Here is a 15,341-nt window from a genome sequence, read left to right as displayed (position 1 = left end):
ATCAGTAGATCGTTTCTAAAATTGAAAAACGAAAACTTAACAAGATTACTTAGCAATATGCAGACAAATAGGAGAAGTAGCTAAAGGAGTAGAAAGCGGTTTCTCTGGGGAGTGGGCCAAGGGCCGAGCAGGGGAGTTGCTGTCTGTCATTAGGAACTTGATAAAATGATTTCATTGTTTAACCCAAGTACATTTATTGCATTTATTAAACTCAAATAAAGCACACACACGAATTCTGAGGTGCGGTCTTTTGTATTAATGACTGATTCATACACTTTTCTTAAAGTGTGCTTTAGATTTTGATTGTGCTTTAAGTTAAACAGAACACACTGTTTCAAAGGGATGTAGCAGCATGTAAACCTTTGCTTAAGCTCACTGGCGGGGAGTGAGGCTTGCCTGACCTTAAAGGTGAAAGAGCTCTCTACAGCCACGTGTACTTCTAAGTCATCAGAAGCTTTTTTTTCCCCCCTTTAAGATAAGCTTGTTGAGCACTAAATACTCACTTGCTTCTGCTGCAGCTATATAGTGTGTGGTGCCCTGCTGATATGATAAGCTTCAGCTCACCTTTGTCACTTTTTCTATGTAAATGTACCGCCTACATGGTCATTAGGAATATTCAAGAGCCCACAGTAGAATAAGCACAGCAAACAGCTGTGGGTACAAAACACCCTCCTCATAACCCTGACAGATAAATAAATGAATATATATTTCCTATGTTTTCTATTCTTCCTATTTTGTCGCTTCTTCTTAAAGTATTCGGAATTAAGAGAGCTTCCGTTGTACATTAGCAAAGACCCTTCTTTTCTGAGTCATCAGGTTGTTAATATGGGAGTGGGAACCTACACCTTAGTGTGGGGTCTGACACCGTGTCACTGTGCTGGCACAGAGGTGTGAAACTGAGTACACCCACATTGTGGGGAGACAGAGGGGCTCTCTATGTAGAATCTGATTCCTTTGCTTTTATTTCCGCTCTAGAAGGAGATCCCTTTTTAAAAAACTAGCCAAGCAGCCTTCTCCTTTACTCCACACCAGCCGAAGCTTCTCCTGTTTGAACCGGTCCCTGTCATCAGGGGAGAGCCTCCCAGGCTCCCCAACGCACAGCTTGTCTCCCCGGTCCCCCACGCCCAGCTATCGCTCCACCCCTGACTTCCCATCAGGTGAGTGAGTCTTCTGGCCCAGACAGTAGGGGAGAGGTGGGAGGAGGTCAGAGTCACTATCCGAGCTCCTGAGGGATGGGAGGCTTATTCCAGCGTAATGAAAGAAGGTGTAAATGAAAGGATAGTCATAAGATACGTCTATTTAGACCATTAAGGCAGGAAATACGGGGTTGAACCCTGATGTGGGGGGAGGTTTACCTGAAAAGCATTTTTTCAATAGAGTTAGATGCTAAGACAATTTGCTGACCTTGATCTGACCCGACCTACAACCATTTGGGTTGGAAGCATGGAAAGAAAAGGGATGGAGTCCATTGCTCATGGCTTTTTGTTTCCCACCCCCAGGTACTAACTCCTCTCAGAGCAGCTCCCCAAGCTCTAGTGCTCCCAATTCCCCAGCGGGGTCAGGACACATCCGGCCCAGCACCCTACATGGTCTGGCCCCCAAACTCAGCGGACAGCGCTACCGTTCTGGAAGGCGGAAGTCGGCTGGCAGCATCCCCCTCTCCCCACTGGCCCGGACCCCCTCTCCAACACCACAGCCCACCTCCCCTCAGCGGTCACCATCCCCTCTGTTGGGACACTCGCTTGGCAATTCCAAGATCGCTCAAGCTTTTCCCAGCAAAATGCACTCCCCTCCCACCATCGTCAGGCATATCGTGAGGCCCAAGAGTGCAGAGCCCCCGAGGTCCCCACTGCTCAAGCGCGTGCAGTCAGAGGAGAAGTTGTCTCCCTCCTATGGCAGCGACAAGAAGCACCTGTGTTCCCGCAAACACAGCCTGGAGGTGACCCAGGAGGAGGTGCCGAGGGAACAGCCTCCGCGGGAAGTGACCTTGCAGAGCCTGGAGGAGAATGTGTGTGACGCCCCTTCCCTGAGCCGCGCCAGGCCTGTGGAGCAAGGCTGTCTGAAGCGTCCTGTCTCCCGGAAGCTGGGGAGACAGGAGTCTGTGGATGAGCTGGACCGAGAGAAGCTCAAGGCCAAGGTGGTGGTGAAGAAGCCAGATGGTCTCCCAGAGAAACAAGAACCCCACCAGAAATCCCATGGACTTGGGAGTGATTTAGAAAACCTCTCTACTTTTAGGCTGGAAGAGAGAGAGAAGAAAATCTATCCAAAGGCTTTAGAAAGGTCAAATCATTTTGATAACAAAGTGGCCTTGCAGGAGGCCCCATCCGTGGGCAGCCTGCTGAAAGGGGCTCTTCACAAGCAGGCCAGCATTCGGGCCAGCGAGGGAGTGACCTCGGAAGGGGCAGCGGCTGGCCATGGCCCGGCACCTGGGGACCACAGCCAGGGCATCTGTGACTTCAAGCGCACCTCTGCTCCTGGCACCCTCCAGGACACTCTCTGCCACTCGGCTGATAGGTCCAGCTCTGGGAAGGGTGAAAACACGGAGAAGGCCTCCCAGGCCAAGGAGTGTCTCCGATGTGAGAAGTTAGACAGCAAACTGGCCAACATCGATTACCTCCGAAAGAAAATGTCACTTGAAGACAAAGATGACGGCCTGTGCACTGTGCTCAAGCCCAAGATGACGTCTAGTGCCCACGAAAGCCTGCCCGGGAACCCCGTCCGGTCCATGGGTGGACAGCAAGAGGCCCCAGTGGCCTCTGAGAGCCGAGCATTCATGAGCAGTGCCCACACGGCTCAGATCAGCACTGTCTCCTTTGTCCCTCTCAAGGCACTAGCTGGGCGGGTGGATGGTGGAGTAGAGAAGCCGGGCTTGGTTGCTCCTGAGTCACCTGTCCGGAAAAGCCCTTCTGAGTATAAACTGGAAGGTAGGTCTGTGTCCTGCCTGAAGCCAATTGAGGGCACTTTGGATATTGCTCTCCTGTCTGGACCTCAGGCCTCCAAGACAGAGCTGCCTTCCCCGGAGCCTGCACAGAGCCCCAGCCCGACCAGTGATGTGAGGCCCTCTGTGCCACTGGCTCTCCCCAGCACCGGGGGCAAGAAGGGTGAGACAGCGGGTCAGAGGGAGCCTTCCCCTGCTGGCTTCAGGATTAATAAGTCCTACCTGCTGGAGCCCCGGTTCCCACCCCCCAGTCGGGGTCTCCAGAATTCACCAGCAGCTCCCGTGCCTTGCTCTGACCCAGAGCTAAAGCGGGATAGGAAAGCTTCCCATGCAGCCAAGAGCACAGTGACAGTCATGGAAAGCGATCCCCAGCGGAGAGAGGGGGGCCCCAGCAAACACCAAAACCATAGCCCTGACACCAAACTCCTCCCCTCCCTGGGGTTGAACCCCCACAGCGCGGACCCATCCAGGTCACGCAGCCTGCTGCTGCCTGAAGGTACCGCCTCAAGAGAGAAGCCGAGTGGGAGGGAATCCTCTGAAAGGGGCCCTTCCACGGCCAGAAGTGAGCGGTCCACTGTGAGACCTGACTCCCACAGGGATCCCTCTGTGGAGTTGTATCCTCCAGAAGCTGCTAAAACCAGTGACAATTCCAGAAATCTCCCCTCTGGGGAAAGGACCCGTCCAGATTCCTACACTCAGACCCAAGCCCTGGAGAAAGCATGGGTACCTTGTGGGAAAACAAACCACAGAGATGGCCGAGATGAGGTGAGGCCCCTGGCGAGGGAGGACTCCTCTTTGAAGTCAGCAGGGACTCCTCGTGAGAGGGAGCTGGGCAGAGGAAGAGGTGGCCCGGAACCCCAGCTAGAAGCTCCTCCCAGCCGATGGTCCCTGCAGCCACCGGGCACTGAACGTGGGAAGGAAGCCCAGCTCTCTGCTTTCCCATCCTTGCCAAAAGACGGTCCCAAGGAACCGGAAAGGAAAGAACAGCCTCTACAGAAGCACGTCAGCAGCAGCTCTCAGCCCCCGCTGGTGACCAAAGAACTGCCCAGCCTGGCCACTCAGCAGCACTGCAGCTCCCCAAGCCACTCCTCAGGCAGAGAGCCGGGGGGCAAGCCCTGTACTACAGAGCCCAGCCTGGGCCTCCAGGGCCCTCCCAGGCCCGCTGCAGTGCATGGTGAAAGCAGCAGCCCCAAGTCTGGGCCTGGCCCCGACTCCAGCCCCGCAAAGTCTAAGCACCCTGACAAGGCCCTCTCCTCCCAGAAGCCAAGCGTTGGGCCTGCAGCAGGCAGAGAGGCTGCGGCCCAGCCGCAGGTCGGCCCCAGCCGAGAGGGGAAGGACAGCAGTAAGGGTGTGCTGGAGGCCTTCCCTGCCCTCCCAGGCTCCCAGAACACAGCCACCAATGCGATTAGCCAGGGAGGAAGTGGACCCTCAGTTCCGCTGCTCACCGAAGGGGGTCCTCTAGACCCTAAGCTAAAAGCCACCAGTGGCAGGCGGTCCCCAGAGGCACCAGAGAAGCCCACGCATCTGCCGCAGCAAGGACACCCAGGAGGGGGTGAATCCGCGGACCAGAAAGTTGCCCCTGTCAGTGAAAAGCAAAACGTGTCTCCAAAGCACCCCAAACCATCCACTGTGAAAGATTGCCCCGCTGTGTGCAGACAGACAGACAGGAGTCCAAGTTCACAGGCTGCCACCGCCATGGACAGGAAGTCTGAGGGGAAGAAATGCACTGAAGCACTTTACGTTCCAGCAGACGGCGGGAAGCTTGAGGCCAGCCTCTCCCCGGCACCCGGCGAGGCCCGGCCAAAAGGCCCAGAGAGGCCGGCAGCTGCTGTGGGGAAAGGCTTGCCAGAGGCCAAGGGGAAAGTGCTGAGTCCCCAGAAGCCGCTGACTGAGGCAGGCAAGCCCAGCGGCATGAAACGGTCGCCCTCGGCCACCGGACAGAGTTCTTTTCGATCCACTGCCCTCCCAGAAAAGTCTCTGAGCTCCTCCTCCAGCTTTCCTGAGGCCAGACCCGGGGCTCGAGAGGCTGCTGCAGCTAGCGGTGACGCGTCTTTGGCCAAGGCCAGCGGGGCTGCGGCTAAGACCCTGCCCGGGGGCGATGGCAGAACCCACATGACAAAGAGCGACTCTCTGCCATCCTTTCGGAGCTCCACCGTCACCCTGGAATTGCACCACCCCAGCCCGCCTGTGGCAGGGGGAGCCGGCCACCGGGACAGGGCCCTGTCGGTATCTGCCACCACAGGAGAAACCAAAGGCAAAGAGCCTGTCGCAGCCCTGCCCTCTCAGACTAGGAAACAGAGCGTGGGCAGAGAAGTGACCAAGGCATCCCCAGCTCCAAACCCTGACCGGCCCATCGCCCTTTCTTCTGAGAAGGACTTTGTGGTGCGGCAGAGGCGGGGGAAAGAGAGTTTGCGTAGCAGCCCGCACAAAAAGGCCTCGTAACGGGGCAGGCCCCAGGCTGGACTGGGGAGACCCGACCTGAATGTGTACCTGAGTCTTGACTACCTTGTGAAGCCAGCACTGTGTGGGAACGCCCGCCGGGCAGAGCCTGGAGCCCCTAGGCAGAGGGGGAGAGGGAGAGAGAGACAGAAAGAGGGGACCTTCTTCCAATTGCCTTCCCAATTGTAACCCATAACACTGTTACCAGAGAGGGTTTGTACGAAAAACGAAAACAACAACAATAAAGAAACACCTTTACAGTGGAGGGTTGTTGAGGATAAAGATTTTCTCTGTAAATACCTAGCAATGTGTTTGGTTTGGGATGTAGAGTGATACCTTGCTGCTGATGGCGTTGTTTACCACAGCTTTTTCTTTTCTTCTCTTTTCTTTTTTTTTTTCCAGTAGGATTTTTGCTTTACCACTTATCATCACATAGTAATGAAGCAAAATGGTTAAAACCGGGTGTATGTAAAAGTATGGATACACTCATACTCGTGTGTATATACACATCCACCCACATGTTTTGGTCTATGGTTTCAGAGAATATTTCAAGACTACATTTTTCTAAGTTAAAACATTCTGAGTAGAGTTCAAGATGAAAGAAAGCCCTAAATACAGTAGATGGTGAGTTTGTGTGTGTCTTTTTCACCCAAGATTTTGAGAGTACTGTATCTGCCTACCTAGATTTCCAGATCTTAAAGCAAGAACTACTCTAATCACTGCATTTGGACTCTTCCTCCATTAGGAATGGCCGGAACAAGCAGAGCTAACCATATTCATGTCACAGTCATCGCAGTGGACACTTGATCTTGGGTCCAACTGTCTGAAAGGCCAGTTATCCTTGTCTGTGGGTATATATGTCGGGTCTTCACCCTGGGTGTAGTGGAGGCTATAAACACACGTCAGCTTTATTTCTCTCACTTTCCCTTCTTTTCACGCTCTTAAACTCAGGCCTTGATGCTATGAGTCACTAGTCCAAGAAGCACACATTTTGTAGTAGTCTTGTGCCAGCCCTGCTCTTGAACAAAAAGGAAAATTACTGGCCACACGCAGATCCAGTAGTACTTAAGTTGAGTAATAAGCATCAGGCATTGGAAGAGGTTTTAAATTTGCATTTTTGAGGGAAAGGGGGGTGGATTTTGGCATCATAGCATATATATTAATGAATAATCAGGACATCAGATACATTTTAATACATAGCTGGGGCCTTATGTTGTAGATGAAGCTTGCTGTTTTTAGCAAGTTCCTGGGTTTCACATTCATTTCTGATGCATCGAGTAGCTCCATACATTTCATAACATGATCTCTTTATTTGTATGCAAAAAAAAAAAATACCGTATTAATAAAGAGCAGCGTTTTTTAACAAAAAAGACTTGGTGGAGCTATTTGGTGCTTGAATGTGACTGTCCTTTTTACTTTTGCTAAGCCTTATTTAAATTTTGTATACCATGGAATATGTAGACTTCGTCAAATCATTTTAGTGCTGAGGGGGTTTTTGTTTGTTTTTGTTGCAGTTGTCCTGGAGGCTTGTTTTGTATTGTAAGACGGCACTTGCTGACCTAAGTACTAAGGCACTAAGAGAAAATACACACAGATAAGTATTTATAAGATGTTTGGGATCCATAGCAGGATTTTCTGTTTTGTTTCTCAAGAGGGAAAACAATTACCAATAAATACAAATTCAGCACCCAAACCCCCTCGGATGTCTTAGTATCTAAATCATTCATCTAAAGCACAGCCTGTGGATTGTAAATTATTTAGCAGGGCTGTAAACCCTGCTCCAAAAACAAAGGCATCACTTAACTGACTGCTGGGTTGTCCTTCCTTGTAAAATGAGTTGGCAAACAGAACAAAAAGTCCCCCCCCCCTTGCCCCTGTTTTCCGCCCCCCGCCCCCGTGTAGTTTTAGCCATTCCCCATCACTACGTTGTGAAATGGTAGAAGAAACGCATATTTTAGAAGAACTTAAATGGGTTTCCAAAGTGGTCTCAACATTTATAATTCATATCTGTGTTTGGCAGTTGTCATAACCCAATCATCTGTACTCAGACATCACGACAGGTGTGTCGGGGAGGGAGTTCATGGTTTACAGCCTTTGCTTTTTAACTGTCCAGTTTCCTTTAAAGCACAACTAGCTGCTTGTTTACAAATGATATTTTTATGTATATTTTGTATAGTGTATTATCATTTTGGCCAAATATGTTTTTGCATTTTGGATGGGTAAAGAGTACTTAAGGTTGCATTCATGTAATACCTGTCTGTTGTTGTAAACCTCTCCAATCAGCTGGTAGAAATTCTCCTGTGTTCTATTTGGTCAGTCTCCTGTGATTGTAAGATGTGCTCCTTGGTAGTACTCCCAGCTGTAGATTTACCAGCTTAAAAGTTTGTTAGGATCTGTGCAATAAAGTGTTTGCAGTCTTATTTTCTCTAAGAAATTCCCTATGGATGTCATAATTGTTGTATATTGAACAAATATTTATACTTATGCAGTTGCATAACATTGAAATAAAAATTTAGCATGAAAAGATAATGACTAATGTTTTTCTTATAAAGTGTTACTGAATATTATTGTGTATTATGGGAAGCATGGGTTTTTTGCAGGTTGCTTTTTGTTAATTGGACTGGTTTGCTTTTTTTTTTTTTTTTTTTTTTTTTTTTTTTTTTTTTTTTTTTAGCTTACACAAACATGTTCTATTCTTGAAGATTAAGCCTCCCTATAATGCCTTCCTACGTTTTGTACCAACCTTATTCCTTGGCCGCAGAAGTTACCAGCTTCCACACCAAGGTCGCTATCTTTTTTACGGTCTCTTCCTCAGTGAAACCATCTCCTTCAATTCCCCTATTATCTCCTATTACCTTCCTCCATCAGTTACCAATCAGTTACCACTGTGCCCTGTCATCTTGCATTTCCTCCTTTCCTGTGTGTTTTCTCGTCATCAAAAATCACCGAAACTGGCAGGAAGGAAAGAAGCAGCCTAACATTTATTTTCTGCCTTATATATATAAATATGTGCATAGTGCTGGGCAAGATGCTTTTCATGTACCATCTCATCTGAGCCCCAAACCAGATGATAGTGGCATCCCCGTTTTACAGATGAGGACGCAGGCCCAGACAGGCTCTGCTGTTTGTTTAATATACACCCTGTAAAGAGAATTTGGATTAGAATCCAGATTTTTTCTGGCTGCAAAGCTCTTGACCTTTCTAAACATTACCAGGTGTCATGTAATTGAATTCAGATCTAGGCTCCTCTGTGAATGATCTAAGCCATCTCATTGTCTCTTTCTTTACATGCAGAAAAATCATACGGTGCAAAATTACACGTTTGGTGATCGGTGGGAAACCACGAGCCAAGGAAGCTAATTATTCTCTGTAGTAGGGCTCCTTTATTAATTCTAATTCATCAGCAGGCAATTTTCCATCTAGCATCTGGGGATTCATAACACAAATGTCACATGAAAAAGTGCAGCTTTATTAACTATAGAAATTTGCTTCCTCTGTTTCGGCCAGGCCTTAAGGAACTCAATGGTCAGGCAACACTCTAAATCTATTTACCCGTCTATCGGTATGGTTTGAACTCATGGCTCAAAGTGATCATTTGTGTTCCTCCTGTCTTCTACCTCTACCCTAGTGAATATTACATCTTCTGTATCTACAAAAGCTAGAAATGCCCAAAATGCGTTGTTGAAAGTCAGTTTCATGACTTTTTGCATATGGAAAGTCAGTCAGTCTGGCTCAGGTTCAAGTTCTCTGACAGTTCCGACTCCTTGGACCCGGGACGGGAATCTTAGCAGCAATCCTCACAGAAAAGCAGCATCCTCCTACTGATTTCTGGGATGTGTGTTCCAAAAGACAAGATGGCCATCTCTTGTCACAGGCTGGCCGCGGGACTCTGTCCCAACACGTGGATGCAGGCAAGCACGTCAAAAAGGGAACCTGCTCCCAAATCTGTCGTTCCCTATGTATTTGGTGACCTGCCAGTCAAGTCTGTTCAGACATGGAGAAAAGAAAGATATGTATGATTACTAGGTACTTCCCCATACTGCTTTACAGAAAGTCTGGTAACATTATAAAGCGGAAAGCCTCTCACAAATACTCATCTGCTGTTTCATTACCCACTGCCCAGAGATGGCTGTCAGTAGCCAGGAGGTGAAGAATGAAGATGCTTATGATGCCTGAAGCAAGCATGTTGCATTTACTGCATCTTCATATGTCAGGCTGGCATCACCATATCCTCCAGCTCTAACCTGTCTCCAGAAAAATCCTTTGCCTGAAAATTCTGCGCTTTGGAATACACGCGCTGTGTTACACAGTGCTGTGCCGAAGTGACTTTCCCAGGCTGGAGACAGATTTCTACTTTTTGGGACTAGGTGCCCATCCACATCCATCCGTGTGATGCTGTCCCTGTAGTGCAAGTCCCAGCTCCTCGGCCTGCTGCTCTGTTCACATGGACATCCTTAGAACAAGCGTGGCTGTCTGACCTCAAAGAAAAAGAGCAACTGGTGAAGCTTGGGCTTGACCGTTTGGATTTAAAAACGCAAAGCCTTGGGGCACCTGGGTGGGTCAGTGGTTAAGCGTCCTGATTCATGGTTTCAGCTCTTGTCATGATCTCCCAGTTGATAAGTTCGAACTGCACTGCAGCCAGCATATAGCCTGCTTGGGAGTCTCTTTTTGCCTTTCTCTCTGCCCCTCACCTGCTGGCTTTCCCAGTCAATCAATCTCCCTCTCTCTCTCTCAAAATGGATAAATTAAAAAATGTATATTTTAATTTTTTTTTAACATTTATTTTTGAGAGAATGAGACAGAGCATGAGTGGGAGAGGGGCAAAGAAAGAGGAAGACACATAGGCTCCAGGCTCCAAGCTGTCAGCACAGAGCCCCATGCGGGGCTCAAACTCACAGACCGTGAGATCAAGACCTGAACCAAAGTTGGACACCCAACCAACTGAGCCACCTGGGCACCCCTAAAAAAATTATTTTAATAAAGTAAAAATAAAAACACAAAGCTTTAGAAAAAGATTGCCTCCTTTTTTGCTATCTGTAAATTCTCACATCCAGTGACCTCTTTATTCTTCTTGCACCTTTGTGAAAAAGCAAAAAAGTCTTTAAAAAACAGCAAAACTCATTGCATAACATGGTCATTGAAGGCGAATTAGAAATACAGAAGAGAAGAAAAATGAATCCCTGCCATCCAACCAGCCGCTCATCATTCTTCAATTTATATAGGTTTTTAATTTTTTCAAAAACCTGAAATAATAGTGGAGGTGAGGTTTGCTGACCTCTTCTGTTTAGTATTGAATCACAAATATATTTCAATGTCTATAAATATACTGTGCAATATTGTTCATAATGGCTACGTGGCATTTCACTTTATGGGTGTGCTATATTGCTTTCATTCACGTGCACGTGCATAGATAGCCGAGAGCCTCTGATGCAGACGATTGGGTCGTCCCACCAATTCTCAGCCGGCTTATGCCTGAGTTCATTTAATTTATCCCCACACTTCCTTTTATCCCCCCTCCCACCCTCTAGGCAGCCATGTTAATTCATGGTTTATCTTTTTGTGTTCTTAGAAAATACTGGTATATTGTTTTGTATGCGTGTATTTTTAATTTATAAAAGCTATGTTAATATGTCATTTTGGGTTGTTTTTTTTTCCCCATCAAGCTCTCTCTCTTGGCCCAGAAACTGGCCCCTGTACCTGAAGGGGGAGGAGAGACCGAAGACAGTGGCAGACCACTCCAGATTGGTAGGTGGCAGGTTTAATAAGCAAGGAAACTTACATATGAGGCTTGCCTTGGGTGGCCCCAAGACAAGTAGATCGCTACACCCATGTGCTAGAATCTTAACAGTTTATATATAGAGGCCATAACTGGGTTCAGTCACGTGTACCATCCAGATCAACAGAATGTTGCTTTCTTAAGGCTGCTTCTGGAAACCAGCTCCCACTCTGGGAATGGGGGGGGGGGGAGGGCGTAGAGTGTACATTCCAAGGACAGGGGAGGGCATGAGGAGCCTCTGATTGCCCAGATCCTGCTCATGTGTCAACCAGTAGTCCTGTCCTCTTGATGACCTCCTCCAACACTGTATGTTTAAGATTCAAGTACATTGCCATGGCTGTATCTAATCCATTGCTTGTGACTACTGTATCATACCCATGGTGGGCATCTTCTACACTTATCTACCCATTTTCCTAGTGATGAACACTCAAACTGCTTTGAACTTCCCCCTCCATAATGTTGCACTAAATATCATTGTGGAGATGTGAAATTTTCTTGGGAAATACACCCTAGCAGAATTCGCGGGCCACATACTTAATTGGACTAATTGTTGTCAGAGGGTCCTAGAATGGCTACACTAGTCTATGTCTGTAAGCCATGCATGCAGTTCCTACAACCCCACATCCCACCGGTGCTTTTATCCAGCTCTTCCTTTTTTGCCAGACTAACAGATCGAAACCTTTATCTCATTTTAAGTTATATTTCTCGATTTCCTAGTGACACCAACAGGTTTCTAATGTTGTTATCCCACCCAAGAATATAGAATATCTCTGCATTTGTTCAGATCATCCCCTAATTTATTTGGTCATGTGTCTATTGTTGGCTGTTTAGGTTGTTTTCAAAGACCAGATAAAGAGAAAAAGGGAGACCCAAGCTGTTTATAAAGCCCATGAAAGAACACGAAGGGAGAAGGAGTAGACAGATGGCTACACCAATGGCCACCTGCCTTCTTACCTTTGTGGCTCTAATACCTTGTCTTGAACAGTCAAATGCTTAGAGGATATTATCAAAATTTGGGGGGATGAGAGGAGGAAGTTCACTGAAGTTCACTGTTTAATCTTTCATGAACAGTCTTTCATAATGGCTTTTAAAAATAGTCTGTGTAGATTAGTTCTTTCCTTTTTTAAAATACGCAATATCCAGTAAATGATTTCATATCATAAGTAATGGGATGGAATGGGAGTGGGGGACAGGGCATAGGTGGGAGAGCAGGGGAGGTTAGCAGCAGAGTCTTGTGGCCTGGAAGTTGTGGCAAGAGACTAACAGGCTTTCTGCCCAGGATGTCTCACCCTTGGATTTGAAGGCTTCTTAGCCCCTTATTCCCATTTTGTTACAAAATTTCCTCTTATAGAAAATGGAGCAGTTCTTCAACTCATTTGATGCATGGAGCCTTATATATGACTCTGCCATTGGTTGATAACACTTAAGTTTAAGGAAGTATATTTTGCATGAAATCATTTGGAGTAGAATCCAGTGCCAACCCCAGTCTAACCAAATTCCAATATCTGGCGATGGGGCAGGGCGGCGGGTAGAGGAATCTGTTTGATAATGAATGCCCAGATGTTTCTGGTGATAAACCACTATCTAGGAGCCACACCTGCCTGTCCCATTCTCCTGTAGCCTTCAAGCTTACTCCCCCACCCCCTATCAGACATTCTAACTCTTAATATTCCAGGCAACTGATTCTAGTTAAATACCCAGGTTCCCCACTTGTGACTTGCTTAGAACCAATCCCTTCTTTCTTGCCATAACGCGAGTTAATTTTTTCTTTAGCATTCAAGACAGATAGAAACAAGGTCAACCACCCCTCTTGCATCTTATAATAATACACAAAAACATTGAAAAGCCATTTATTTCATACTTTTGTAAACTTCAAAATTACAAATGACACTTCTTGAGGAATTGGACAAGTAGGAATGGTATGACAGCTTCCTGTCTTGAAATTTTACTGATCATGCCTGTGTTTGTGTCTGTGTTATGTTCAGTTAGCAGTGATGGCTGCTGGCTCTGGGGAAAGGTATAATTTGCTATCAGATTGTGGGAATTGCAGCTCACACAGAGAGTCCTCTGTGATGGAGGCCAGTCAACTTTTATGGACTTCAATGCTATTTGCTTCAGTACACTTTGAAATGCAGGGTCAGCTCACTGAGCTACAACATGCAATAATAACACATTTTTATAGGAATAGCTTGTCAGAGCAGTAACAACATACGATACATAAAACCAATAAACACACCGTGTCTACAGATTCTATCCTAGTAACCAGGATAAAGCAATAAAATTGACAGCAGCTATCAAAAAGCTGCCTTTCTGACTTTGTAGGGTGAATTTACTGTTGCTTAAAACAGAGGAGCTGTCACAAAGCCTTAGATCAGTGTGCAGTTACAGAATAGCAAGTTGCATTACAGGGAAGGGGCACACCCCTGATAAATGAAAGCAAGATGGGCAATTACATTTGCTAGGGCTTAGGACCCTACCATCTATCATGTGATGCAATCTGCATCACAGATATTCCACAGAATACTTTTGTTTCTGTTTTAACACATTAACCATTACGGAGAACCATGTGGCTATAGAGTGGTAAGACAGCGATTAGTATATCATCTCTACAGCTTAAATCCTGCAGTCAAGAAAGAGTTTAAATTTGCTAGAATGTGAGGGAACTCAGTGCATTCTGGTTCTGTCTTAGACTGGATTCATAGAGTGCTGAGTTCCATCCTGTCTGATATGGATGAAAGAAGGAAGGAAAGCATGAAACCAGTAGAGAAGGAGGGAAGCACAGAGAGAGAAGGAGAAAAGGAGAGAAGGGAAGAAACAGCAAAGAAAGAAAAAGGAAAGAGAAATAAAGAGAAAAGGGAGAGAAGAAGGAAACAGCATGGTTTTTGCATCTTTGTGGTCACTACCAGGAACAGTTCCCAGAGTTTCCAGAGCTGATCATTTAATTTGGTACAAGCAAATTAATGAAATCAACAAAACAAATGAACTATGTGTCCTGCTACCTTCCTGCCTGAATCCTCAAAGGTGAATGGCTCTTACACAAGAGTGGGCAGCATGGGGTGGTGTAGTTAGCAGGGATGCTCTCTCTCTTGACTCGGGAGGGTTGGCTGCCTGAACTTATAAACACTGCCTTCACGTCCCTAGAAAGAGGGGTCTTTGGTGCAGCACCAGTAAGGAAGCTGCCTGTTCCACACACTGACAGAGGCTGGCCAAGGCAGCCATGCCCGCTTCTGCCTTAGGTCCCTTCTGAGCCCAAAACTCAATGAAAAAAGTCTCAGTCATTGCCAGACTCAAGGCCAATACCAATACAGCAGTGGCTCAAACTGGCCTTCTCGGAATGTTGTTCCACCCTCCTTAGGGCCAGGGAAGGAAGAAAGGGGGATGATCGGTGTGTCCCCATTCCTCATATTTCTAGCACTTACTTCTTCCACACACATCTTTAAGTGACTGCGTCTCCAGGGTTCCCTCAGGAAAGCTGAGGAAAACTTCCTTTTCAGGCACCTGTTTTCCCAAACACTGATACTCAAGGTAATTAAAGCAGCTAATTGTGTGCTGTTTCATTGCATTAGCAGAGTGGTGCTCTGCCTGTGCCCACTCACCAGGTCCCCGGGCCACCTAGAGCTCAAGGGGATATAGTACCCTTTCATCTCTGCCACCTCTCTCCACTTTGAAGGAAGGATGCCTTTGAGTTGGGAGTTACCTGAGAATGCGGAAGAAGGTGAAGGTGTAAGCTCTCGGACACTTTGACCTGCTTCCAGAAAGTAAGGGGGAAGGGAAAGGCCCTTCAGAATAACTTTGAGATAATATGCCTGCTAATAGGCCCTGGGTAAACTGTGGCCTGGGAGTTAACTGGGGTACCTACTTCTTAGTATTTCTCACAGTGGGAATAGGGTGAGACCAGTGAGACACCCACCTTGGGTGCTAAATTTAAGGGTGCACCAAAGAAATCAGTAATGAAGATAATATTTTAATGCAATATTAAATTAAAAAAGACTAATGCAAAATATCAACCATGAACAAAATACCAAAATTTTAAACAGAGGCAGGATCAGTATTACTGATTTTTCCTTTTGCCTCAGGCCCTAACATGTTCAGCATGGGACTGTTTTGGATGCCGTTTTTAAAAATTTTGTTGTTTTATTTATCACAGATTTTTTTCATTAATCAAAAGTTTTTAAAATATTGCGTTAA

At 46.8% G+C, this 15,341-nt stretch overlaps 1 protein-coding gene across 13 annotated transcripts in view; it reads left to right on the top strand.

Moving 5' to 3' along the window:
- Window positions 1-7,361, top strand: part of MAST4 (microtubule associated serine/threonine kinase family member 4) — a 564,301-nt gene extending 556,940 nt beyond the window's left edge. For all 13 annotated transcript variants that reach the window (XM_078449281.2, XM_078449273.2, XM_078449270.2 and 10 more), the window contains 2 exons: window positions 976-1,157; window positions 1,500-7,361. In XM_078449281.2, coding sequence (XP_078305407.2) covers window positions 976-1,157; window positions 1,500-5,380 — 4,063 coding nt within the window. In that variant the 3' untranslated portion in view covers window positions 5,381-7,361. The remainder of the gene's footprint in view (window positions 1-975; window positions 1,158-1,499) is intronic.
- The last annotated feature ends 7,980 nt before the right edge of the window (window positions 7,362-15,341 follow it).

Source organism: Panthera onca, chromosome A1 (assembly GCF_046562875.1).
Source record: "Panthera onca isolate mPanOnc1 chromosome A1, mPanOnc1 haplotype 2, whole genome shotgun sequence".
Lineage (NCBI taxonomy): Eukaryota > Metazoa > Chordata > Mammalia > Carnivora > Felidae > Panthera > Panthera onca.
Note: the sequence above shows the minus strand (reverse complement) of the source record. Positions and strands in the feature narration are given on the sequence as shown.